The sequence below is a fragment of the Mesoplodon mirus genome (genome assembly GCF_964341445.2).
Source record: "Mesoplodon mirus genome assembly, chromosome: 13".
Taxonomy (NCBI): Eukaryota; Metazoa; Chordata; class Mammalia; order Artiodactyla; family Ziphiidae; genus Mesoplodon; species Mesoplodon mirus.
Window position 1 is genome coordinate 69058576 of NC_138989.1, and position 27868 is coordinate 69086443.

General features: G+C 40.2%; 1 protein-coding gene across 1 annotated transcript in view; it reads left to right on the top strand.

The window, feature by feature from the left end:
* Positions 1-27868, top strand: part of DCC (DCC netrin 1 receptor) — a gene marked incomplete at its 5' end in the record, with an annotated part of 1195962 nt that overhangs the window by 798296 nt on the left and 369798 nt on the right. Inside the window, one exon of the mRNA XM_082640204.1 lies at positions 13776-13930. Coding sequence (XP_082496330.1) covers positions 13776-13930 — 155 coding nt within the window. The remainder of the gene's footprint in view (positions 1-13775; positions 13931-27868) is intronic.

Below are 27868 nucleotides of genomic sequence, written 5' to 3' on the forward strand. Positions count from 1 at the left end.
GAGAACTAATTGAAAGAATTCAAGTAAAGCATCACTGCTTTACTGCACAAAGGCAGTCACTGCACAAAAGCAGAGGGTCTCAGAATAGTGTGAGCTCAAAGACAATATGGAAGAGAGGCTGAAAATAAGGCCCAAAGGTAATGGTGGTTACAGTAATAACTAACAACAATGGATTTCCATTTTTTTATATGAACCATTTATTTTCAAAGCTGCTCACTGTTCCCTGCTAATAAAACCATTTTATCCTTTACTCATCTATTGATATCTTCCTTACCTTTCAAGCCCATGGATCCTTCCTCCATACCCTCTGGGATAGTCATTCCTGTGGTCATACCATGGTCCTTGTCAACACCAATCTCTGCAGCCTCTCCATGATCTCGATTTCAAACCTCATACTTTCATCTCAGTCTCTCATTTCCCTACCTTCCATTTAAGACTCTGATTCCATGGGGACCTACAATTCATTGATTCTATGGCATTTCCATTGTCCCTCATCCTTCATGTTTTCCTCCATTTGTTAAACAGCTAAAACCCCATGGCCAATGATTATAAAGACTGACATACAGCAGTGTTTTGCTTGTTACTGTCTCATTTAATATTAACTTCTTGGCCAAAATCAACTCAAGTAAATGTAATTTTCTACCTACCTTTTCTTGCACTCTTGTAGCTGAATATACCTGGAAGAAAATATGTAGCTTTGCTGACTAGTCTTGACATTCATAACTACTTATCTGAAGTTACCTCTTCATGGTGCTGGGGGTTGCATTGCACATAGCAGTCAGCCTCTCTCACACACGATCCTAATGATATTTCCTACCTTTTCCTCTCTTCTCAAATCTCCAACCCCTTCCCTCTTTCCCTCACTCTTAATTGACCTTGCTTCTAATCTCCTGGAAAATAGTATCAATCACCATAAAAGTTGTACCAGCTTACCTAAGTGGGTCTTTAAGCATATAATCTGTCTTTCCTCAAAGTGCTATAAAAGAACTGCCCATGCTCTTAACAGGGCCAAACATTCACTTATGCACTAGATCCCATCCTTTCTTGAAAACCAAAGAACATAGCTTCAGCCCAGTGTTTCTCCTCGTCATCGTTGTTTCCCACCTCGGGGTATCATGCCCGTCAGCAGACAAGCATGTATTTGCATTTCCCATCTCAACAAATCATCCGTCTCAATCCCATTTCTCTCTTCCTATCACTTCATTGTACTCCCTTTTATAGCAACATACCTTGAGTTGTCTAACTTCACTCCAATACCTTACCTCATATTCCAGTTATGATTCTGTCCCTAGTGTTTCACTGAAACTGTTCTTATCGAGGTTTACCAGGTGACATCCGTGCTGCTAAACCCAGTAGTCAATTCCTGGTCCTCTCATTACTTGCATAGTTAGCAAATTTTGTCACATTCGATCACTTTCCCTTTCATGAAACACACTCTTCCCTTGGATTTTTTTTTTTTTTTTTTTTTTTTTTGCTGTACGCGGGCCTCTCACTGTTGTGGCCTCTCCCGTTGCGGAGCACAGGCTCCGGACGCACAGGCTCAGCGGCCATGGCTCACGAGCCCAGCCGCTCCGCGGCATATGGGATCCTCCCAGACCGGGGCACGAACCCGTATCCCCTGCATCGGCAGGCGGACTCTCAACCACTGCGCCACCAGGGAGGCCCTTCCCTTGGATTTTATTACGTACATTCTCCTGGTTCTATTCCACTCCCTCTGGCCACTCATTTTAGGCTCTTTTACTCCTAATCTCCCTGACTTGTTCTGAATTGCCCTAGGACTCAGGCTTTGGAAATCTTGCATCATCCAGTTTGTGACTTTATATTCTGTCACTGTGTTGATGTCTTCCGGATTTGTATATCTGGCCCTGATGTTTTACCTGCAATTCTGAAACATATATCCAAATTCCTGCTTGGTTTCTCAACTTTGATGTATCATGAGCATCTAAAACTTAAAAACAAAACTAAATACCCATTTTCCTTCAGCCTCAAACCCTTTCCAAAACTTTATCATTCCAGAGGTTCCTCCATCTCAGTGTAATCTGCATATTTCTCATTACTCAAGCCAAAGTCCTTGGAGTCATTGTTAGGTCCTCTCTTTTTTTTTTTTTTTTTTTTTTTTTTTGCGGTACGCGGGCCTTTCACTGTTGTGGCCTCTTCCCATTGCGGACCACAGGCTCCGGATGCACAGGCTCAGCGGCCATGGCTCATGGGCCCAGCCGCTCTGCGGCATGTGGGATCTTCCCAGTCCGGGGCACGAACCCGTGTCCCCTGCATCGACAGGTGGACTCTCAACCACTGTGCCACCAGGGAAGCCTGGTCCTCTCTTTTTCTCACACTCTATATCAAATCCATCATCAAATCTTGGCAGTACTGTCAACATATTTCCTGAATCCTTGATACAATAGGATACCTGATATTTGCTACAAAATAATACGAAAAGACTGGCTTTTGTGATTTATTTGAGCTGAGTGATGGGAATAAAGTGGTTCATCCTATCATTCTGTCTAATTTTGTACTGCTCAAAATTTTCCATCATAAAAAAGAAGTCGAATAAATCAATGAGAATAAAACATAGACGGAATCCTACCACTTCTTACCTCTTTTTTACTACGATCAGGTCTCATGTGAACTATTGCTCTAACGTCTCAAGGTCTATTCTTACCGTACCAGCTGGAGTTAACCTGGAGTTAACACAAGTTAGATTGTGTCCATTCTCATCTTCAAAACCCTCCAATGACTTCCTGTCTCATTCAGAGAATAATCAGAAATCCTTCCTGATCTGGCCCCTTTTCACCTCCCCAACTTCATCCCTTCCTGTGTTCACTGTTTTCTTACTTGCTCACTCCTCTCCGGTCTCCCTGGCTTCTCTGTATTTCCTATATATACCAAGAATCCTTCTCCCTCAAGACCTTTGTACTAGGTCTTCAGTCTGCCTAGAATGTTCCTTCCCTCAGACATCCACATGGATCGTTCTCTAACTTGCATTAAGTCTTTGCAGAAATGGTACTGTCTCTTGGAGGTTTTACCTGACTGCTAGCATTCCCAGTGTCCTTTTTTATTCTTATTTTTCACCACTGCGTTATTACATTTTACTTATTGTTTCCTGAATCCCCTTTCTCGCCACCAGAATATAAGCATTATGTGGGCAAGGATAGTCTTATCACTTTTATTCATTGAGCTATTCTCAGCACCTAGAGCAATACCTAACCCAGAGTAAACACTCACAGAAGAGTTGTTGAATTGAAGCTCCAACTGAAATGTCAATCACCATGTGAAACTCTACATGGTCCTCCAGGTCAGAAGTCATCAATTTCTCCTTTATCCTCCCCTTTCACTTTGATTACATCACTATTGTAGCGTGTGGCACCTTGTATCTGGTTTTGTGTTAGTTTGAGTACATGTGTGTTTCTCTCCCCAGTGATTGAGACTAGATCTTATTTATAATTCCATATCCAAGTGTCTAGTCTCCTGACTTCTATAGATGTTTACTGATTGGAACTGATATAAGTGGCAGAGAGACAAATGTGATATTCTTAATAGATTTTTCCTCAACCAGTAAAGCAAATTATGTTACTGAGGAAGATGAAAAGCTGACTGCAATTCAATAAAAACTTTTAAGTGGAGAAACAAAAAGTTGATTTTGAAATTTGATTCCAATATCTTTGTTCATTTTCTGTTCTCTGGCTCTCAACTAGAACAAATATATGCCATATGTCTCTGAGCCCTTAGCTGTGATGCTTGTTTGCTAATATAGGTTTATTTAGCCCCTTAACACAATAGCTTTTTAAAAGGTAGTGGATTTAACATGTGCCTCAGATTTGCAATGGCTTTGTGAGGCAAAGTACTCTAGCTCAGATTATCATTAATCTATCTGACTGGTTAATGGTGTCAATAATGCAAGTGCCACAGTTAACATTTTTTAATCAGCCCCTCAGGAGCTTTCATTTCATAAGTCAGACGAGAGCATAAATTCTAGAACCTGAAAGCCAGAATTCACAGAGACGCAATTGCTTCGCAGATATCCAGCTGTCTCCTACCAGTACCTAAAAATCGTTAGAATGGAAAGTGATCTTCGGAATCATAGCCCAACTTCCTGCTACTTAAACATCTAGAGCTTGATGCCAAGGGAAGGGGTCATTTGCATCCCTAAGGCCACAGAGTGAGCTTCCATAATGAGAGCAAGCATTTATTGAGCACTCACTGCCAGGTACCAGGCTAAACATCTTATGTAAATTATCTTATTTCATCCTTACAGCAAAATGTTATCCAGATGAGGCTTAAAGAGGTTTACACCTCTGTTATATAGCTAGCAAGAGCTAGAACCAGGATTGAATGCAGGCCTGACTCCAAAACAGGTGTTCTCAATCCCTGTACCTGCTTGTTTCCAGCAGTTAGTGGATTAATCTAGAAGAGAACCAAGCTTTCTTGATAGTTTCAGACTTATGACATGGATTTCTTCTGTAGGCTTCTTTCTGATACTTTTCTGATTCAATGGCAAAGTTAATTTGCATCATTTATCTCCTGTATATAAAACACGGTAGCAAACTTTTTATGTGTGCATAGAACGTTATACCTTCCGTTCAGTAATCTAAAATTACGTTTGGAGTGTGACTCAGTGTATTCACAAGGTTAAGGCTTTGGGGCTGTGAAATTGAATGGCCTGGGTTGCAATCCTGGCTCAGAATTTTACTAGCTCTGTGGCCTTGGGGCAACTACTGGTGCCTTCATTTCCACTTGTGGAATACTAATAGTACCTGATATGTAATGTTGTGATGAATATTAAACAAAGTTAAGAAAAAGTTCCTAAAACACTTGCTCCTTGCCTGGTACACTGAAAGCACTCAACTTTTTGTTATTTAGTGCCATGTGCTAACTATGGTGTGGATTGGAAGTGAACAATCAGTGAAATACAGGTATTTCCCAATTCATATTTAGAGAGAACTTTATCACTTTCACAAACATTAGCCTATTTGATCCTCAGATAAGGCAGGTATGATAATCTCTGTTTTACAGATGAGCTTGTGTGGCTCAGTTGAGAATGTCTACAAAGCATTGCCTAAGAAGCTACACAACTAGGAAATATTAGAAGCAGGATTTAAATGCAGGTTTCTAGTCCAGTGATCTCTTTACTATACCACACAAAGTAAAAGATATTTCCTAAAAGACGTACATATAAAGTACTGCGGGAGTTCAGATGAGAGAATTAAAACACTTTCATAGGCATCATTCAGTATAATCCTCACAATAACCCTGTGAGTTAGGCAGATAAGGGACTGGTATCTTCTTTTTGCAAATGAAGCAGGGAAGGCTCCAAGATAGCCCCTGACTTGCTCAAGGTCACACGCCTGTTTTGTGGCAGAACAAAGACGGGACAGGGCCTTCCAACTTGCAGCACTGGATGCTTTACCTGGTTTTATGCCACCTCAGGAAACCCCTGCTCACTGCCTGGGATTAGAGACCAGCTTTTCATGATTGCCGTGAAGGATTCATTTTAGAATTCATCGTGCGTTACATTTGCAACACGGTATTTACATATTATTTCCCTGCTCCTCAGTTGAGGACCGGGCAGCAGATGAAGCTCGTTATGAAGGGAGTGTGTTGTGATGGAAAGAGAACAAGACTCAGAATCCAACCACTTTCTGGCTCTGGCTTAAAGCAGGGCAGAGTCAGCCCTCCTCTCACTCTGCTTCTCTGCAAAATGTAAAACCCTGTGAGTGGTTTAATTTTTCCCATGGCCTTGATGCGTATTGCAATATAAAAACCTGTCATCGACAGTTTCCACATGTAAATGAACAACCCATTATTCACTTGTGAGTTGACAATGTGTCCAGAACTGTGTGGGAAACGATCGAGAAGGGAATAGTCTTCTTGGAAACAGTTTAGTCGTGTTTAGTAGGTGGGCAAGACTAGGTGTATCCGTGGAGATGGAGCAGTGACAAATCTAGAAATATTTAGGAAGCAAATGGACAGCACAAGGTAAAAGACTGGTCATTAATGGTGAGACAGAGGGGGTTTTCAAGCATAGTTCAGAGGTTTCAGCTTATTTAGATGGACAGATGGTGGGGCAATTTGCTGAAATTGGGATGCTGGAAAAGATCCAGGTTTGAGAATGAAGGTCAGAAATTCAGTTTCAGACACGTTGTGTTTGACATACCTTACAACATTCAAGTTGGAATGTCAAGCAGAGCCTTGCAAATAGGAACCTGGAGCCCAGAGGAGAAGTTTGGGTTGGAGATAACATATCAGGAATTTGTCAGCATGTAGGTGATAACAGCAGCTAGGGAAGGAGGAGATGGGCCATCCCCATAAAACAAAATGAGAAGAGAGCCCAGAACTGATGCGTATTTATGAGGGGAGCACTGGCTGGAACTAAACCAAATAAATAATTTGAATCCAAAACTTTTCTTTTTCTATGAAATGGTAGCTTTTTTATTTGTTGTTGCGGTAGTTATTGGATACAGTAGTCTTTTGGATGTGTCCTAGGTGCGGCAACAGAGATTATGTTAAGACAGAAATTTTTAAAGCCTGTTCCTCAGACCATATGTGTGTGTCTGTGTTTTTTTTAAAAACAATTCAAGTAAAAACAAATTTTAACCAAACTTTAGTGGAAATGCCTCTGACCAAGAAGATGATCTCTGTTCCCCCATCATGCTTTGTCTGGGGGTGGGTCACCTCTGAACCTACTTTCCCTTCAAGATAACACTGATTCCAAAGTCTGTGGTTCTGGGGTAAGAAAGGGTGTGGCATTTGGGTGGTTGTTGCCACTGTCACTTTGGGCCCTATTTCAGTGACCATCATATCTCCGCTTTGAAATCCTCTCATCACTGCACCCTTCTTGCTCTCACTGAGGAAAGAAAAAGTGGAGTGGATCAAAGAATGTTAAAAAAGCTTTCCATTAAAAATACCATAGGTTCTTTCTTACAAAGGAACATTAATAGAAGTCTTCCTTCTTGAAGCAACTAATTAGACATTTGGTACATCAAGACAGGGTTTGTTGCTCAGCTCACAGTTGTGACTAAATGTTAACGCCCCGCTATACTTAGCCCTTAGGAGGATATGTGTTTTCTTAATATGTATGCTGGAGACAGGTTACAAATGATCCACTAAGAAACAGAACCATCGTAATCTGTAAACTGTGTTTACTTCTGAAATGTAAATACAGAAGGGCTGAATTCAGCTAACACACACACACACACACACACACACACACACACACGTAATTTTCTATTCCCAATGAAAAATATTAGATTAAAAAAAAAAAAAAAAGAACTTCTTTTAGTAGATCTCACTACACATCATGAAAATGAGACCCAGGAATGTGGAGTGGCATCTGAAGGCCACCTGAGTAAGTTGAGATGGAACACAGAACAGAACCCAGCTCTCTAAGCATTTCTGAGATCACACTATGTGAAGATGTTATCCAATTAGTCTATTAAAATTTTTACATTTATTTAGGCATTCATTTTTTTTTAAATGTGAGCACCAGCAGCATAGGCATTCTTTATCTGCAGTGGGTATATAGACTGAGTGTCAATAAAATATGAATGGAATATGACTTCTCTTCTAAAATAGTTCACAGCTGAGTCAAAGAGGCAGACCTGTCTGTCAACACAACGTGATACAGGCTGCAGTAGACGTGTAAATCAAGAGCCACAAAAGCACAAAGGAGATAATATTTTATGCTGCTTGAATCAGAGGACATGATGGTAGGAAAGCTCTAGCCAGGAGATTTCCTTTGAATCGGGTTTGAAGGATGAATGAGCTTTTGCCAAACTGAGAAGGAACTGAGTCAGGAGAAGGTAACTCCATGATAATCAAAATAAAGGAAAACAAAATTAATGAAAGTCAGAATGACAAAGGTAGGGATGGATAGAGTGTTGTGGAGCTGAGTGACCCGTTGCAGATGAGTGCATAAAGGTTTGGGCCACATCTTGAAAGTCTTTGAATCTTGTCCCAAGGAGTGGAGATTGTATTAATGATAGAATGGCAGCCAGCATGATGTTTTGGTCATGGAGTTGACAGATGATGTATGTTAGAAGACTGTCTCTGTCAACAGAAGACAGAAGTGGGAGGACCAATGACAAAAAACTAGGAAAAGCTATTATAATGCAATACATTGCAAGTAGGAACCAGAGCAGGGGCCAGATCCAGGCACAGGAGAGTGTAGCCTAACCAGAGTTAGGTTTCAATGCATACTGCTTAAGGGTGCATTCCATGCCACCATGTTTGACTCCCTGAATCAAAATGTATCAGCATCTAAAAAGACTTTAAACAAAATGCCTCATCTCAGCAAAGCAGCAGAAGTATTGTTACTGGGTCAGAATGTAAGCTTTTAGAACACAGAAGTTATTTTCCAAGAAACCTCAACCAAGTAACCCAAAGCAACCAAGAACCAGAACTTACAAGAAAAAGATGCTTCTTACTTACACAGTCTTCTTGGTCTCCATGTAAAAGTCAAAGAAAGCAAGCTGCCTACATCTTTTTCAGCCAGCAGAAGGAGACAGACTTTATAATTTATTCTCTCTTTGGATGTTCAGTGAATGAATTTGCAGTGAATGGATTCTAGAAAGCCCAGGTGATTTACTTCCTTTACTTCAGTCAACTTTATCTTGAACTTGCCTGAACCCCACATTACCAACTCAGAGTCAAGGAGAAAAGAAATGGAGTAATGAAGCTCTGTCTGACAGTACATCTACCAACACAGACCACGACGCTAAGCTCTGCAGATTTGAGGGGTAAATTATGTCTTCAGAGTTATAGGAGAGAACTTCATGGAGAAGCAGCCTGGGCCCCTGCTGCTTTCCCAGGAGTGGTTGGTGTGGTGACAGTCACGACACCCGAACACAGTAACTGGGCAAAGTCCTGACGTCTACTGTTCTCTGTTCTTCAGAACCTAGTGTGGTATCTGCCCACTTACAGAGGATCACGGGCTAGAGTGAGCTAGACAAAATCCTAATTAGTAACTAAACACAGTTTAGTTAAACACAGAGATTATGGAGAGTTTACTTTACGTGGCTGGCATTGCCCTATTGTGGAACCAGAGAAACAAGAGTAACAAACTGCCCTTCCACATTTAGATTTTACTTACTTGTTGGGAAATGATGTGCGATGGTTTGTTTTCAGCTGTTAAAGAACAAATGGGGTGATCAAAAGCCACCTGCGAATCTTTGAAGAAACCTGTGAAGGGTGACATGGCAGTAAATGCCATTGTCTTAGAATGCATTGGTATCACGTTTGATGTTGCCCCAGTAGGACCCAAGAAAGCATCAGAGCTTGCACCTGAGAAATCTGAGGCTCAGATAAGTTAACGAGAAAGCCAAGACAACAGCCCAGCAGCAAAGCCCAGACACCAGTGTGGACATCAGATATCACGGGGCTGTCCAGCTATGCTGTGGAGCTCGGAGCACACCTATTCCTTCTCCGTTGCGGTCAGCAAAGCCTCTTCCCTTTAAAAAATATTACCAGTTTCATTACTGAAACTTGTTCAGTGCCTCTAGTTATGACTACACTTTTTTATTGAAGTATAGTTGATTTACAATCTTGTGCTAATTTCTGCTGTACAGCAAAGTGATTGTTGTACATATATATATACATTCTTTTCCATTATGGTTTATCACAGAATATTGAATATAGTTCCCTGTGCTATACAGTAGGACCTTGTTGTTTATTCTATATACAATAGTTTGCATCTGCTAATCTCAAACTCCCAATCCATTCCTTCCCCACACCCCACCGTTGACAACCACAAGTCTGTTCTCTATGTCTGTGAATATGACTGCTTTTTTGATTTGACTCATCTCTGTAAACAAAATTAATCTGACAGAAAATATCAATATTTATGTCTTTTTCTTCATGATTGTACCTCATTAATTTCTTTAGATTGAGGAAAGGTCCTCTTTTTGAACTCAAGAACCCTTATTTCCTATGAGGTTGTGGTGATATTTTGTTATAATAATAGAAATAATAGCAGTAATAACTGCCACATATGGAAGACTCCCTGAGTTCCAGGTCTCATGCCTACTGCTTTATATGGTTCACATACAGCATCTCACTGAATTCTCTAGAAACTCTATGAGGTAAACATTTTTATAGCACCAATTTGCACTTGAGAAATCTGAGGCTCAGATAAGTTAATGAGAAAGCCAAGACAACAACCCCAGGCTTAAAAATCTTGAATCCACTCCATAGTCTACATAGCATTTTGATGTGACCTCAGTTTGATAGGATAAGCAGATTTCTGAAAATTGGCACATAAAATGGAAATATTTAAATCAAATTGTTGTTTAAAACCATTAAGAGCCCACATTGAAGAAACTAGTGGTAAATCTAGGACATTGCTAGCGTCTGGTTGGAGGAAGGGCTGAGATCACTACCATGGAGGTGTTTTCTAAAGATGCTTTGTTCATACTCTGTTAACACTAAGGAAGTACCAGTTGTCCATAACAATGAATATAATTTTTTTCTTGACCATTAGTAATCTGGGATATTTTTGGAGGCTGCTGGAGATTATAAGAACCTAAAACTCCCTTCCTTGTAGTAAAATCCAGCATCCCCTTTTATACGTGAGTAATGTTTCTATTATATGATCTTAGACATTCTTTTTTTTTTTTTTTTTTGGCTGTACGCGGGCCTCTCACCATTGTGGCCTCTCGTGTTGCGGATCACAGGCTCCGGACGCGCAGGCTCAGCGGCCATGGCTCACGGGCCCAGCCGCTCCGCGGCATATGGGATCTTCCCGGACCGGGGCACGAACCCGTGTCCCCTGCATCGGCAGGCGGACTCTCAACCACTGTGCCACCAGGGAAGCCCAGACATTCTTACCTGGACATGCGCAGATGTTCTTGCCTCTTTTTCCTTTGAAGAATGCCTTTTCAAGGGGTTATGCCAGCATGTCGTAGAACACAGCTATTTCATCTAAATTATTCAGTATTTATAAGAATAAAATCAGTTATGAAAGCTGTCCTTCCTTATAGATACTCAAGGAGTTTGGTATGCAGATCTGACCTTCAGTGACAAATATGTTGCTTGAAGGTTTAGAAAATACATCCTGAAATGACTCATAACAGATGATAATGACACTCCTTCTCCCAGTGGTTTCTGAATGCCCAGCTGTCTCTTCTTTCCCGTTAGGAGCTCATGTCTTCTATGCAAAGTACCCATGATCCAAATAGACCCCTTGTTTTCCCCTATTGTTGAATGATACCAATACTGGATCTAGAGGATGAAGTCCCAAATTTCATTCTTAATGGTGGTATTCATTAACTGTGAGTCCTTTAAAAAAAAATGTTGTTTCTTTAAATCTCACTTTTACGTCTATAAAATAATGATAATAAAACCACCCTATTTATATAAAAAGAGAGGCAATGCATATAAAAATTCTACTGAAAGAAAATAATATGCAAAACTGTCTACATCCACAAGGCATACCATCTGATTATGAGGGTTTTCTTTTAAAAAGCAATGTATTGGCCTGAATAATCTTAGTTTGGTAGAATAGATCAGTGTGATGTGTGGTACATGGGAGCCCTATCTGATGTTTCTTACTCCTACTTACGATAGGTCACTATTGAATCCCACCCACATCCCTCCCTCACTGTAAGTCACAATTCAGCCTTGCAGCAAATTAACACAGTACTTGTAAAGGGATACCTAAACCTTGGACTATATCCAGATTCATACAGGGTGTTTTTTTGTTTGTTTGTTTATCGTGGTAAAATATGCAAAACATAGCATTTACAGTATTAACCATTTTTAAGTGTAGAGTTCTATGGCATTAATTGCATTCACCTGTGGCACAACTCTCACTACCCTCTATCTCCAGAGTTTTTTCATCTTCCCCAACTGAACTCTGTATTCATTAAATACTAGCATCCTGTCCCTCCCTCCACCTTGCCCCTGGTAACTACCCACCATGCATATTTTAATTATGAGCGGTAATGGATAAATTAATGCTAACTGCTATAAGAAGCCCTCAAACTTATAATGGCTCTAATCTGTTTGATTCTGTAAAGTATTATAGAAAAAGGATGTTCCTGATTGACAGGCAGCTCTTCTCCCAGGTCTTCTCCAGAATTCTTGCAAAAATTTGACTTCTCTATCATCTGTGTATGGCTTCCAAGGTCTGCCCGCCACATATGTGGTTTTTCAAGGCCAGGCCTGGAATCAGCATGCATTGTGTACACTCAAACTGATTGATTAGACCCAGTCACGTGGCCTCATCTTGGCTTCAGGGGGGCCAGGACATACAGTCTAGTACATGAAGAAGGAGAAATGGGTTTGAGGAGGAGCCAACCAGTCTCTGTCATATCAGTCAAATTAAGAGTGTATCTATGCCCGGCAATCACCATTCATGCCCGTAGAACTTTGTTTTCACTTTTCTCTTTGGAAGCTTAATTTACCCTGGCAGCAAAATAGGTTTTATTTTAAATATCTCCCCAAACAAAATAAAACTGAATGGTAAAATTAAAATGAATATATATAATTCCACTGAGATGCAAGAGATATCATCTAGACGTAGAAACCTTAAGAAACAGTTAAGTGGCTAGAAGGAACTCTTTCTTCACGTTCAATTGTACGAGACCAATGAGGATATAAATGTCTAGAATCGTGTATGTCCTTAAAGCATAGTTTAGGAGTTCCTGGTTCTTATATGTCAGCATCCATATCCATAGGATTTGTCTTCTCTTAATATGAACTATAAATCTCACCCTGATCAGCAGATTAATTCATTTGTTTGGAGCCTCTGAGGAAGTTTTTAATTGGAAAATAAATTGGACACATGTTGATGTGGCTTGAAGAAAAGGCAAGTAGACATGTGTTCCACTTTCTCCTCATGAGGAAGGGCATCTACTTCCTTTCACTAAATTGCACTTAACATAACCACAGGACCTCAAGCTCTGTACACATAAGCACTTGGCATCTGCCTTTTCCTTTCCTACAATGAAGGAAGATGCATAAATGCATTTGTTGACAGTACTGACAAAGACTGGCTTGTGGAATAATCAAAACCCTGATTTCTGTCATTAACTGAATGTTTACAAAACGCATCTTCCTGCCTACATTCCAGACGCTTCTTCTTATTTTACTAGCTCTTTGTTATGAGTTTTGAGACTAAATTGTAAAGTGTCAAGGGAAAATACTTTAGTATGCAAGGTTCATGGGAATGGCATAAACTTGAACTCCCCAGAAACCCTGCAACATTTATTTATAGGCTCTTCCAGTCAGTTTACATCCCATAGTAAGCCTTTGAGGTCTTGCCTTACATGCAGAGTCAACAGGAAATGAGTAAGCAACCTTTTGGTCTACCTTACTGCTCTTGCTCATTTTTTTTTTTAAATTAATTTATTTATTTTTGGCCACGTTGAGTCTTTGTTGCTGTGTGCAGGCTTTCTCTAGTGCGGAGAACAGGGACTACTCTTCGTTGCAATGCGCGGGCTTTTCATTGTGGTGCAATGGCTTCTCATTGCGGTGGCTTCACTTGTGGTGGAGCACCGGCTTTAGACGCGTGGGCTTCAGTAGTTGTGGCACACGGGCTTCAGTAGTTGTGGCTTACGGGCTCTAGAGCACAGGCTCAGTAGTTGTGGCGCACAGGCTTAGTTGCTCCACGGCATGTGGGATCTTCCTGGACCAGGGATCAAAACTGTGTCCCCTGCATTGGCAGGCGGATTCTTAACCACTGTGCCACCAGGGAAGTCCCTCTCTTGCTCATTAAGTAAAGGCTGTGGCTAAAAGTATTCATGTGGGAATAATCTTTCCCTGCAACTTTTATTTCCTAGGGAACGAGCAGTGAATACATCCCAGCCTGGGTCCCTTCAGTTTACTGTGGGAAACCTGAAGCCAGAAGCCATGTACACCTTCCGAGTCGTGGCCTACAACGAGTGGGGACCAGGGGAGAGCTCTCAGCCCGTCAAGGTGGCCACTCAGCCTGAGTGTGAGTATGAGACAGGAAGGGCAAATTTAGAAAGTATTTGTTTTCGTTGGCAATATCTTTGAATCCTTTCATAGTAATTTATTGAGGTGATGGAATGGAAGGAATATTTCTGAAGCAACATGTTTAACCCGAGGGTTTTTAAAGGTAAGATAACTTTAACAAAATGGCCTTCCCAGTTTGGCCGTATCTCCATAATGACAAATTAACAACTATCAAGGCCTGGTCCATCCACACAGTCTACATATTCAGTCCCGAGTGAGTGACTGACTCTACCCGCCAGTACTTCATCATCAACATTGGGTTTCAGCCTCCTGCATTGATTTTTTCAGATTTTTCTAAGTTTGTCTGTAAAAAGTGTAACATCAAAGGAGAAGAAAAATGGTATGGGACTTCTCAATACAGGGGTTATTCAAGAATTTACTCATGCACTGAATGCCCTTAAGAAGCTTCCAAAAGTGAATCTAGATTTAAGAAATGTAAAGAGATAATCTCTATTGGGCAATCTCATTGTCCTTTAACATAAATCACTATATTAAGCTCCATGATCACAAAGTAATGCAACTGAATGTTCTTTGACCAAGTCATAATTTAGTGATTTCTACTTTTATAAAGGAACAGCCCCCAAACTGTACATTTGAAAAATATTTCTGTATCTTACAAAATTTTGGTTTTTCTACTAAACTTCTAATTTATTTGGAAAGATTATTACTGATGAGTAGTCTGCCAGCTTTATTTTTTTAGAGTTTAAAAAAAATTGTAATCTAACAGCTAAATGACATGAAGGACTACTTGTAACAAACTACATTATTTAGAGATTTGGACACCTAGTTTCATCTACTCCTGTTTTTTGTTTTTGTTTTTGTTTTTTGAATGATGCTATTTTATCTGTATTCCCAATCATTTTATTTAAAACTATATTTAACTTCAAAATCACCTCACATGCTTTTGGAAGAAGGTGAAGTAGAAATCAGAAAGATTTTCATTGGTACATATGTGAAAATAATCTTTGGACTAGGTCACTTCTTAAGGATTTGAAATCAGTATGTTGAAGAAGAGCAACTGAGACGTTGTCTGGCTGCTGGTATCATGGTCTGCACGCTGGGCAGAATCTCCGTTCCATCTTCCACTCAGCCAAGGCTACAAAGACCAGCTGAGGACAAATTGCAATAAAGTGTTTGTTGGGGGTGGGGATATGACTAAGCTGGACAAGTCTTAGAGATATTTGCCTCATAGAAATAAAACCTCACATAGCATCTTTAAGGGCATAGTAATGTACAGGTTTCAGATCACATAAAAAGAAATGAAATTGAGTTATTTGTAGTGAGATGGATGGACCTAAAGTCTGTCATACAGAGTGAAGTAAGTCAGAAAGAGAAAAACAAATACCGTATGCTAACACATATATATGGAATCTAAAAAAGACAAAAACAAGGTTCTGGAAAACCTAGGGGCAGGACAGGAATAAAGACGCAGATGTACTAGAGGATGGACTTGAGGACACGGGGAGGGAGAGGGGTAAGCTGGGACAAAGTGAGAGAGTGGTAGTGTATGCATGGACATATATACACTACCAAATGTAAAATAGATAGCTATTGGGAAGCAGCTGCATAGCACGGGGAGATCAGCTCAGTGTTTTGTGACCAATTAGAGGGGTGGGATAGGGAGGTTGGGAGGGAGGGAGACACAAGAGGGAAGAGATATGGGAACATATGTATATGTATAACTGATTGACTTTGTTATAAAGCAGAAACTAACACACCATTGTAAAGCAATTATAGTCCAATAAAGATGTTAAAAAAAAAAGAAAAGAAAAGAAAAGAAAATGCAGCCTCTCAGGCAGGACCAGCTAAATAATTTGCAGGACCCAGAAGCTACAGTAGAGCATTAAGCCATGCTCCACGCGGGACCCTCCTAAGCGTGGGATCTTTTGCAGCTTCATTAGTCGTATGCCCACAAAGCTGGTCCGACTTCCAGGTTTCTCTTCTTAAGAATGTTTTGTTGCTGTTTGGATTGAAATCACGAGATAATGCTGATTTCCACTCCGCAGTGACTATGTTCACATGTAATTTGAGTCATCAATTTCTTCATTGACTTTTTTTTTATTAATTAATTTATTTATTTTTGGCTGTGTTGGGTCTTTGTTTCTGTGCAAGGGCTTTCTCTAGTTGCGGCAAGCGGGGGCCACTCTTCATCACGGTGCACGGGCCTCTCACTATCATGGCCTCTCTTGTTGCGGAGCACAGGCTCCAGACGCCCAGGCTCAGTAGTTGTGGCTCACGGGCCTAGTTGCTCTGCGGCATGTGGGATCTTCCCAGACCAGGGCTCAAACCCGTGTCCCCTGCATTGGGAGGCAGATTCTCAACCACTGCGCCACCAGGGAAGCCCCTCTTCAATGACTTTTTACAGATCGTATATATACAAAATCAATAACTTTTATGAATATTTTGTATTTTAATCAATAAACTTGAATAAAAACAAATTAAGTCAAAATATATATTTTTGAAAATGGTATATGCCATGTTGTATACAGACTGATAGTTGAAAAAACCATAAAAAATTCTGTAAAAACATCTTGTTCAGTTTTCTCATGGCAGAACTTAAACTTTAAAAGCATGTTCATTTTCAGAAGATCCAATTTCTATGGATCGTCTGAATTCTTCACTTCCTAATCCAACTATTATCCCTGGAATTGTTTTAGTGTACTTTTCAAGGCTGACTGGCCATGATTACATTACATTTCTGATGAAAACTGTACGTAGACAGTTTCACTTCTAGGACTGAGCAACATTATTTTTCTTCTATTAATACCATTATTTTTAAGTATCCAGTTTGAAAATCAATATCCAGCATTTTTTTAATTCACATTTTTAAAAACCTTTCCAAGCCAAGGGACAAGAAAGTCTTTTCCACTTGGATACTGACTAATAATAACGCCTCATTTCATTAAAAACATTACTCATGATACAACATTTTTAGTATAATTAATCAAAAAAATAAGTCTGTGATTATTTGTATTACACATATGGCCTTAACCTTTATAAAGTAAAAACAATAACATAATTCAACTGACAAGTGTGTTTAATGAACACCCACTGTGTTCCTAATACTGTTCTACACTGTTTGAGACAGGTTAAGAAAACATATCTGTGTAATGAAGTAACAGCACTGAGGGCTCTCAGAAGCTTCCTGAGGAAGCAAATATTTTAAATATGTAACAGCAACAAAACAAGAAAGGCAACTCGTATGAATTTGTTAAATGAAATATTAAAAATCTGAATCACAGATTTGTTTATGAGCCCATACTTGTGACGGCCGAGGCATATGATGCCAAAAGCTCAGCCTCTGTGTACGGGTGCCAGATCGAATCTCCGAGACAGAGATTTGGGCAAAGTAGAAAAGAATAGCTTTATTGCTTTGCCAGGCAAAGGGGAACACAGCAGGCTCCTGCCCTTGAAAACTATGTGTACCAACCAGGGAGGATTTGCTGAGGAGTTTTATGGCAATGGTTCAAGGGTGGGGTTGCTGATAAGATTAAGGTGTATACAGGGTTTAGGCTCTTTAATCTTGTTTCAGGTAATCTTCTTGAACTTTCTGGTCCCTTTAGTCTGGCCTCAGATGGTCTTCTCTGACATAAAGAATGCTAACATCTTCATTTGCTGGGTTTTAATTCTATAAAAGGCTTAAAGACATTGTTATGTGTAGCCCTTGAGGCGGCACCAGGACCCCGCCCCAAGGCTGCACTATTGTTCCTTGGCTGTTCCTCCCTTGACTCTGCATCCCTTCCCTTCCCAGATTAGCAGCTGTTCAAATCTGCCCTTTGGATCTCAGGGAAGGTCATGGAGGCTGGAGTCTGTTCCCTACAAGAAACAGGGGACATGAAAATGCTTCCATGGCTAGGAGCCCCATAGGGTCCTGCTCGGTCTCACATATTGTCTAGGTAATTTTTTATGCCTTAATCATATTGTGCTTGCCTCCTCAAATAAGTGCTTTATTACAAAGACAGCTGTTTCGGTCCTTTGTATATATCTTCCATTCTTCCTCATTCAGAAAGCAGTCTGAGAATTTATGTAGAAGAACTCACTGGGTGCTGGTTTCTGTAAGCATTTACTTTGCTTAAAAATTAGCATAACTGATGATAAGGCATAAAATAAAAACTAAACACCTAACTGAATAAAAGGTTACTTGTTATTGTTGTCTCATATAAGTTATCTTTCTCCAGAAAATGAAAGTAGAAAATCATTCTGGTTTCGAAACATTGAAAGTATCTTGAATTTTTTTCATTAAGGGCAGTGATAGTGGTCTTACAATGCTGACTATATTTTGGCCTTTAAAAACACCTTTGTTTTATTAAATCACTTCTCTTCTTACCACTGTATGGAGTAAGGATTATTTCCTTTGCAGGCCATTGTTTACTTGCAGGGTGACCTGATAGTGTTTCATTAAGAATTGGATAATTGTCCTTGGATAATTAATCTCTTACTGAGTAGATAGGTAGATAGGAACAGCTCAGCCTAGATAAACAGTACTTTAGAATATCTTTTACATGTGCAAAACAGCAAACTCCTTCAATTCATTTAGATTAAGAGTATTGTGTAGCTCACTCGCTGTCTTTATTACAGACATTAGGATAAATAAATTATGTTATCAGGACTAATAGGTACCGCTTGTGTATTTTATCTTCTGTTGTTAACACAAAATGCCATTTTAGCAATTTAAAAATATTTCTAGGGTAAGGAACACTTCATCTTCTCCAAACCTGCTCAGTAATACACCAATTCCTGAGTAAGATGGAACATCTTAGAGATCCTGTGCTTCATCTCCTCCTCTCCCCACTCCCCTCCCTCCCCTCCCTCCCCTTTCTCTTCCCTATTCTTTCTCTTCCTTCTCTTTTAAGCTCATCCTTCTGTGTTTTTAGAGGAAGTTCAGAGGCTGATTTTATTACTTGGTTAGAATTTCAGAATTTAGAGGCAAAGGTGGGGGGACATTTTCATTGTTCTCTCACTGACAAAATGATCTTATCTTTTGAAAATGGGTCTCGTCTGGTTAGCATTTGCTTGCTCGTTTTATCACTGTTTTTCCAAATGTGATGTAGTAATTGTACACTAAAATGACATAGCTTTTATACAAATTGAATTTCACGTTTTCCATGTTATTTGAAAATAGCAACTCTGTTATGAAAACCATATTCTCAAGGAATAAACACTGATGGAAAACATGTCTGAAATATAAATCAGCCAGCAACTGTTTCTAAAAAGTGCACACGTACCGCAGTAATCATTTAAAGAGATCAGCAGCCCAAGATCCAGTTTATGAAATAATCACCCAGCATACAAAGGCTTGATTTATAGGAAGGTCTGTGTCTCCCGATTATATCTTCCTTTGGCTAAACCCTTGCTCTTCCCCCTGCCTTTATGGTGTATAATTTCTTTGCTGTATTATCAGCCGGATTTAAGTCCCCGTGTGCTTAAGACTTGTCTAATCTTTTCACACCACATGTGGAGAATTTTTGAATTATTATTTGGGGTCCTTTAAGATGCTGCTAAGGCAGTTTAATCGTGAAGGATGTTAAAATGGACCACATACTGGCTGGAGGCTTGAGTTAGAATGGGGAGCCTATTTGCTAGACCACAACCCAATTATCCACAAAACCCTTTTATAGTTAAGTATTGTAAGTAATATTCTTAGTCCATTATATTCTTTACACTGAAAAGATGAGCGAAAGCAACCCCCAAATCGACTTTAGAATATATTATACAGAGGAAATAGGTCTTCCCTGGTGGTCCAGTGGTTAAGACTCTGCGCTTCCACTGCAGGGGGCACGAGTTCGATCCCTGGTCAGGGAACTAAGATCCCACATGCTGCGCGGTGCAGGCTAAAAATAAAAACATAAACAAAAAATACTCTACGGGGCTTCCCTGGTGGCACAGTGGTTAAGAATCTGCTTGCCAGTGCAGGGGACAGGGGTTCGAGCCCTGGTCTGGGAAGATCCCACATGCCGCCGAGGAACTAAGCCCGTGTGCCACAACTACTGAGCCTGTGCTCTAGAGCCCACGAGCCACAACTACTGAAGCCCGCACGCCTAGAGCCTGTGCTGCACAGCAAAGAGAAGCCACCACAATGAGAAGCCTGCACACCTCAACAAAGAGTAGCCCCCGCTTGCTGCAACTAGGGAAAGCCCGCACACAGCAACGAAGACCCAACGCAGCCAAAAATAAGATAATTAAAAGAAAAGATAATTAACTGTTTAAAAAAAGAATTTATTATACAGAGGAAATAGACATATTTGCCTTTTTCATCTGTCCCTGGATTTTTTTTATTTTAATTCTAATAAAGCTCTACTTCTGTGGTTGTTATGGGGGGGGTACTGGAAAGTCTCTGAACATTATGTCTCCAAACATTACTATCCATAGCCTAGGACAAGTTGCTTAATCCTTGAAACCTCATTGTCCTTGATTATCAATTGGAGATATGAATGATTTACCCCTCCCGCTCCTGATGCCAAAAGCTCAGCCTCTCTGTGCACTGGTGCTGACTCGAATCTCGGAGACAAGAGTTTTGGGTGAAGTAGACAAGGATAGCTTTATCATTTTTCCAGGCAAAGGGGGACACAGCAGGCTCCTGCCTCAAAACACTATGGATCCCAACCTAGGAGGACTTGGGTTTTAGAGCAATAGTTCAAGGGTACGGTTGCTGACAGGATTAGGGTGTGTGCAGGGTCTCAGGTGGTCTGACTCCTAATCTTGATGAGCTTCTCTGGTCCCTTTAACTTTGCCTCAGATGGTTTTGTGGCTGGGCCTCCCTTGACTACCAACTGTGTGCATCTGCCCTTTCAGGGAAGGTCATCGAGGCAGGAGTCTTGCCTACAAGAAACAGGGGCCAAAAAGGCTTCCATGCCCAGGAGCCCCACAGGGTCCTCCTCAGTTTCATTCCCAGGTTGTAAAGATGAAATGTGATAACATATGGGAAGCCCCTAAGTCTTACGTGGCATCTAGTAGGCACTCAATAGAGAGAAGTTCCCTGCCCCTAATGGGATCAAATGGAAACATAATTCCAACTGCCCTGCACTGACAACCAAAGTGGGACACTCAGTAGAGTAATCACTAAGGTAATAAGGCTTGATTACTATGCAATCAGCCATTTACGTATATTATTACTTTCCCCCTAATCATCCCCTCCCTATTACTTAGCACGCTATTGTAGACTGGTTTGTTGTCTAATTTGCCTCTTGTACGTCTTTGCAACCCTAACTAAATTTTGAAGCTTTATGAGCAGAAAACACTCTATTATCCCATAAACTGTGTCACAGCATTGACATTTTGCGAATAGCTAGTTGGTTAACATTTGCTGGTAGAATCTGATTTGTACTTAATTTGTGGCGGAGATGATACATATCAGCAGTATTCATCATGATTCTATAAATTAAGCAAGCCAAGTAAATTACAGTTCTGTCTAGCTAATTTCTTTTATCACTTAAACTGGTTTCCAATTATTGACTGCACTGCATGGTAATTTGAGTGAATATTTGGGATGACTGTGGAGGCGAAGTTGACCGTGAGCCAATCAGCTGGTCCAGTTTTGTGGTCGTGTACGTGGCTATAGACTATAATAGTAGAAAGAAAGAAATATAAGCACTGATGTTTCATCTTTTTAGGTAACACACAAATGCTGGTATAATTTAAATATTCTCTCGTTGCAAAACATGTTTTCAGGTATTACAAGTATAAGATGAGAGACATTAAAGGCTTATGGTATGGCATCCCCTGCAACAGAAGGCTTAAGGAATCCATTTGGATTTTTTTTTTTTTTTTTTTTTTGCGTTACGCGGGCCTCTCACTGCTGTGGCCTCTCCTGTTGCGGAGCACAGGCTCCGGACGCACAGGCTCAGTGGCCATGGCTCACGGGCCCAGCCGCTCCGCGGCATGTGGGATCTTCCCGGACCGGGGCACGAACCCGCATCCCCTGCATCGGCAGGCGGACTCCCAACCATTGCGCCACCAGGGAAGCCCCCATTTGGATTTAATGGTCAATTAGCGAGGTATTATATCTTCTACAATGATGTATATTAGTGGAAGAATTAGAGGTAGGCTTGTGAGGGTGGGTTGATTCGTTAGAAAAATTGAAAGCAAAACGTGAGTCATTCTGTGCTTATTCATTCATTCATTCAGTCATTCAAAATGATTCTTTTGTGCTATGTCCTAGACTTCATGGTCCCATACAATCACCATTAGCTACATGTGCCTATTTACATTTCAGTGTATTGATGTAAAATAAAATCTAAAATGCAGGCACACCAACCCCATCTGTCAAGGTAGCACTTAAAATTTAAATACAATTGAAAACTAAACATTCAGCACCTCATTAGCCACATTTTAAGAGTTCATGTATGACTACTGGCTACTGTATAGGACAGCACAGAGAACATTACCATTATTGCAGAAAGTTCTATGGGGCACCCCTGATCTAGATGCTCTGCTAGTACATGAGGATACAAAAGCAAGTCAGATAATGTCCTGACTTCCAAGGAACTATTAGTCTAGTGTAAACTATTTTAATTAAGCAAAACTCATTAAAAAGGTATTTAATAGATTAGTCCCCTTTGAAAGTTGAAAAGGTTCATTGTGTGTTGAATTAATATAAAAGATTAATTTTTAAAAGACCAGAGAATCTAGATCTGAACATATTTTCTGAGTAGTTTCTCAAAGCTCCCTAAATATTTTCTCAGATAAAAAAAAGTATATACATATTATATATATATATATATATATATATATATATATATATATATATATATATATATATATATATATATTTCAGTGCACAATTAAGGATGAAGGACAAAGATGACCTGTTGTTTGGGGTAATCAGCGGTACAGCATAATTCAATTCCCCTAAAAAGCCTCTACTGGTTCCTTGTTACTCTCTCTGAGCACAAAGCATAATTCAAGCTTCTTCCACTGGTATAAACAAACATCTAGAGAAGCTATCTGCTTGGTGAGAAAGTATAGAGAAAAAAGCTACAGATTTCTCACTGCTATTAGGGATTGCGAAGAAAGATGACATGAGAGTGTCATAATAATGAGAAGTTCCTGGAGAGTATGGGTATCTAGCCTGGGATAATGAGGTTCCAAAAAGGTAGACTTGTTTTGGGTTTAATTGCCTCGTTTGGTTATGTAGCCTACTGAAAATGAAAGTAGGCTGCTTGGTAAACTGAATTAGAGCAAAATAGAGCTTGAGCATCATCAGGGGTATTGTCATCATGCTGCAGCAGCCAAATAAAATTCTACTTCAAAGATAAAACAGCTGAGCTGAGCTCTTTTATGGGACTCCTTCAGTTATATTGGATTCTATGGAAAGCTGGTGTTCATGAAGTGAAGAAGAGTAAAGACACACAGAGAATATAGCATTTTTACTCATATGTATTTATATATTCTCTCATCTTGACAGCCCTTTTATCTGTATGGTCCATAAGCAATTATTGAGCACCTACTGTGTGTCAAGCCTTTTATAAGGTGCTGGAGAGGTAGAAGGTAAAATAAGATGGGCAGAATAGTATCCAAAAATTTAGGGATGAAATTTTTGAAGAAAACATAGTAAGATAAATTGTTCTAAATCATACTGTGGGATCATATTTATTTCTTCTTTTTTTTAACCTAAAGTTAGGATTATAAGATATTAGCATATAAATGCTATATAATTTAATACATATATACATACATCTATGTACACACGTATACATTTTGTGTTTTAGTATGAAACATGATAGTACTTTTTAGAAAGTAGCACCTGAAGAAATTTATAGTTGACTATCCTCATGTGATACCCAACCCAAAAAGAGTGAAACTCATTTTTTTTTAAACATCTTTATTGGAGTATAATTGCTTTACAATGGGGTGTTAGTTTCACTTTATAACAAAGTGAATCAGCTATATGTATACATATATCCCCATATCTCCTCCCTCTTGCGTCTCCCTCCCACGCTCCGTATCCCACCCCTCTAGGTGGTCACAAAGCACTGAGCTGATCTCCCTGTGCTATGTGGCTGCTTCCCATTAGCTATCTGTTTTACATTTGGTAGTGTATATATGTCCATGTCACTCTCTCACTTTGTCCCAGCTTACCCTTCCCCATCCCCGTGTCCTCAAGTCCATTTTCTACATCTGAGTCTTTATTCCTGTCCTGCCCCTAGGTTTTCCAGAACCTTGTTTTTGTCTTTTTTAGATTCCATATATATGTGTCAGCATACGGTATTTGTTTTTCTCTTTCTGACTTACTTCACTCTGTATGACAGACTCTAGGTCCATCCACCTCACTACAAATAACTCAATTTCATTTCTTTTTATGGCTGAGTAATATTCCATTGTATATATGTGCCACATCTTCTTTATCCATTCATCTGTCGACAGACACTTAGGTTGCTTCCATGTCCTGGCTATTGTAAGTAGAGCTGCAATGAACATTGTGGTACATGACTCTTTTTTTTTTTTTTTTTTTTGCGGTACACAGGCTTCTCACTGTTGTGGCCTCTCCCATTGCGGAGCACAGGCTCTGGACGTGCAGGCTCAGCGGCCATGGCTCACGGGCCCAGCCGCTCCACAGCATGTGGGATCTTCCCAGACCGGGGCATGAACCCATGTCCCCTGCATCGGCAGGCGGACTCTCAACCCCTGCACCACCAGGGAAGCCCACATGACTCTTTTTGAATTATGGTTTTCTCAGGGTATATGCCCAGTAGTGGGATTGCTGGGTCATATGGTAGTTCTACTTTTAGTGAAACTCATTTTTAAATCACTATTTTACGGACTCTTTTAACTGCAGGTTATATTCTGCCTACTCTGATGTGTCTTATGTGCTACACAAAAGGATAATAATTTGACTTTAACTCTTATTCTCTGATTCCAGTGTTCCTGCATTGTTATGTTGCTTTAATAAAGATATTATTTCTACTTTGTAGGAACACAGCTAAGGGGAATAATACCTACAACTATTCCCTGTTCTGTGAAAACTCTTTTGGGTCTCAGCCCAATCTTCCCACCTTGGGAAGCCCCATATCACATCCAATATTGAGTTTAAACTGGGCCAGAATTTCTGACCACAGGATGTTTGACAGGTACAGGGGATTTCCATGGGTTGAAATTGAAAGATTTTTAAGGTGAGGCCACACAATTACTGCTTTCAATGTTGGATGTTAAAATTGGAGTCAAGATGGTGCCACCAGTGTCCAAGAGGAAATGATCATGGCTTTTTATTAACTGGAGGTCAAATAGTGGAACTCTGAGCCCGTGATTAATGCAGGTAACCTGTTCATTACAACCTTATTTTAATCTGTAATTAGTGTTCCAGGTCTTTAGAATGGAGGAGAAAGGTAGTTGAGAACAAGCATTCAGAAATCAGATTGGATTCGAATTCTGTCATTTTTACTTACTAGCTATCTAGGGTAAGCTGGTTTTGCTAAACCACAGCTCCCTCGTATGTAAAATAGGGAGATCTTGCAGGGATGTTGTAAAACTTAAAAGAAAAATCTGTAAAATGGGACAAAACAGTACATCCTCAAATGATTATTCTGAGAATTAAATGAGCTGTTTAGAATAAAATACTTAGCCTGCTCTCTGGCACTTTGTCAGTCCTCAATAAATGCTATTATAATCATGCATTCCATCATCGCTATATTCTAATTATTCTCATGAAGTCATGTTCCTTAACAATGCACATAATTTGTTCATTTCTATCTGTGGGCTGCTGACATGTGTTTGAAATGCTCTCTTTCTTCTTTAGGCTATTTCATAAGTCTCTTCTCTTTTGATTTTAAGATTTTATTTAAGATTTTAAAAGCAGAAAGGCCACTCTGGCTAATTCACCCCATGGATCCATCTGTTAGTCTGCATAAGCTCATTTTTCCCACTCCAAATTTGTTCATGTCTTTCATTCATTCATTTTTTTCTTTCAACAAATAGTTATTGTGTGACCCTGGTGGGCTACCCTGTATTTCTCAGCATTGGGAGTTCAGCAGTAAAAAAAAAAGACAGACAAATGTTTATCTTTATGAAATGTTTATCTTTATGAGGTTTCTATTCTAGTAATAGAAAGGGACAATAAACCAATAAAAATAAAGCATGCAGAAGAATAAACTAGTTTAAGGAGATAGAGAATGAAAAGGATAGAGGTGATTCTAGAAAGGAAAGTCAGGAGAGCCTTTCTGAAGAAGAGGCATTTAAGGGGACCTGGGAATGAATTTGGAGGGATGCCAGCAAAGATCTTGGGCAGGCACATTTTAGGCAGAGCCAACAGCAAGTGCCAAGTCCCTGGAGAGGAAGAGGAAGAGGACTGCTGTGTGACAGCAGAACAAAGAAGAGGGAGAGTGAAGAGAGGAGGTCACAGGTAGCAGGGCCCAGACATGAGAGACCTGGAAGCCACAGTAAGGAAGGTGGATTAGTTCTCAGTGCAGAGGCATCTGCACAGGGGGGATGACATGATGTAATTTTCATTTTAGAAGTGGGAGCTAGAGAGGAGGCTAATGTGTAGTACAGTCAGGAGATGTTGGTAGGTCCTGTTTTGGGGAAACTATAGAGGTATTAAGGACTGGTAGGATTCAGGATGCCTCTGGAAAAGATGAGACTTGCTGCTGGGTGTAGGATAGGAGAAAAGACAGGAGTCAAATTTACTCTTTGATGTTAAGCCTCAGAAACTAGGTGAATTGTGGGACCATTTTGGGTTCTGAAACTTGATAAAGAGCCAGCTTGGAGGGTGTGTGGGGAGGGGAGAGACATGAGGGACAAATCAAGACTTTAAAAAAATATATGTTAGGGGCTTCCCTGGTGGCGCAGTGGTTGAGAGTCCGCCTGCCAATGCAGGGGACACGGGTTCGTGCCCCGGTCCAGGAAGATCCCACGTGCCGCGGAGTGGCTAGGCCTGTGAGCCATAGCCGCTGAGCCTGCGTGTCAGGAGCCTGTGCTCCGCAGCGGGAGAAGCCACAACAGTGAGAGGCCCGCGTACCGCAAAAAAAAAAAAAAAAAAGTTAGGTTTCACTGTTAAATGGATTCAGGTTTTATTTATTTAATTAGACTGTAAGTTCAAAGAAGGTGCCCAATATTTTGAATAGAAAAATAAAACGCCACGTACTGCTAGCCAATGGCCAAGGTCATGCAGTATTTCGCTTCTTATAGTGGCAAAACTGAACAGTTGTTGGAGTAACAGGGGCAAATTCTCCATGTTGTCAACTATAAAATATCTGTGCCCTACATGTCCCTGATTCATGTGTTACAGGGATATGCACAGTGCCATGCTCAGAAGACACTCAAATATTTGTTAATCACAGAGAAGCATCCTTCTTAGAAAGCATCCTGGCAGGCCAGTGAAGTGTAATTTGATTGGCTGATCCCAGAAAGGGAGAACTGACTAAAAGGGTGCCTCAGATGCACAGCCCAGTCTTCTTGCTGCCAAGATTTTCCAAGAAACCAATCCAAAGGGGGATAGTTAGTGCCAAAATAAATGTTAGCCCAGAGCCAGCTTGCTTTCTGATATGTCCTTTGCCTGTTCATTAAACAGGAGCTTGAATTCTAATAGGATGTCTATTCAGAAATGACCCAGATGTTGAGTCACCTTATTCTCTGAGATTGCATCCGGATTTTATCAGTGGAAGCCTGGTTTATAGTTCCAAGTAAAGACTACGGAATTCAGAAGGAGTTTGCCTTTAGGTTGGTAATATCCCTTTTCTTTACCCTTTTCCCTGTCTTGGGAAATCTTATACAGCCCGTTAACTCAGGGTACCCAGAATCCAAAACATTCACCCAGTGATCTGAAGCATAAAGTCAAGTTCATAAAGTCCATTTGAGATAGCTGATTTCAATCATTGAGTTTTACAAAGAATAAATTTGGGGATCAGAGAGCTTAAGGCCAGTCGTAGGATGGGTCAGTACACAGTGGGTATCACCAGGCCTATAT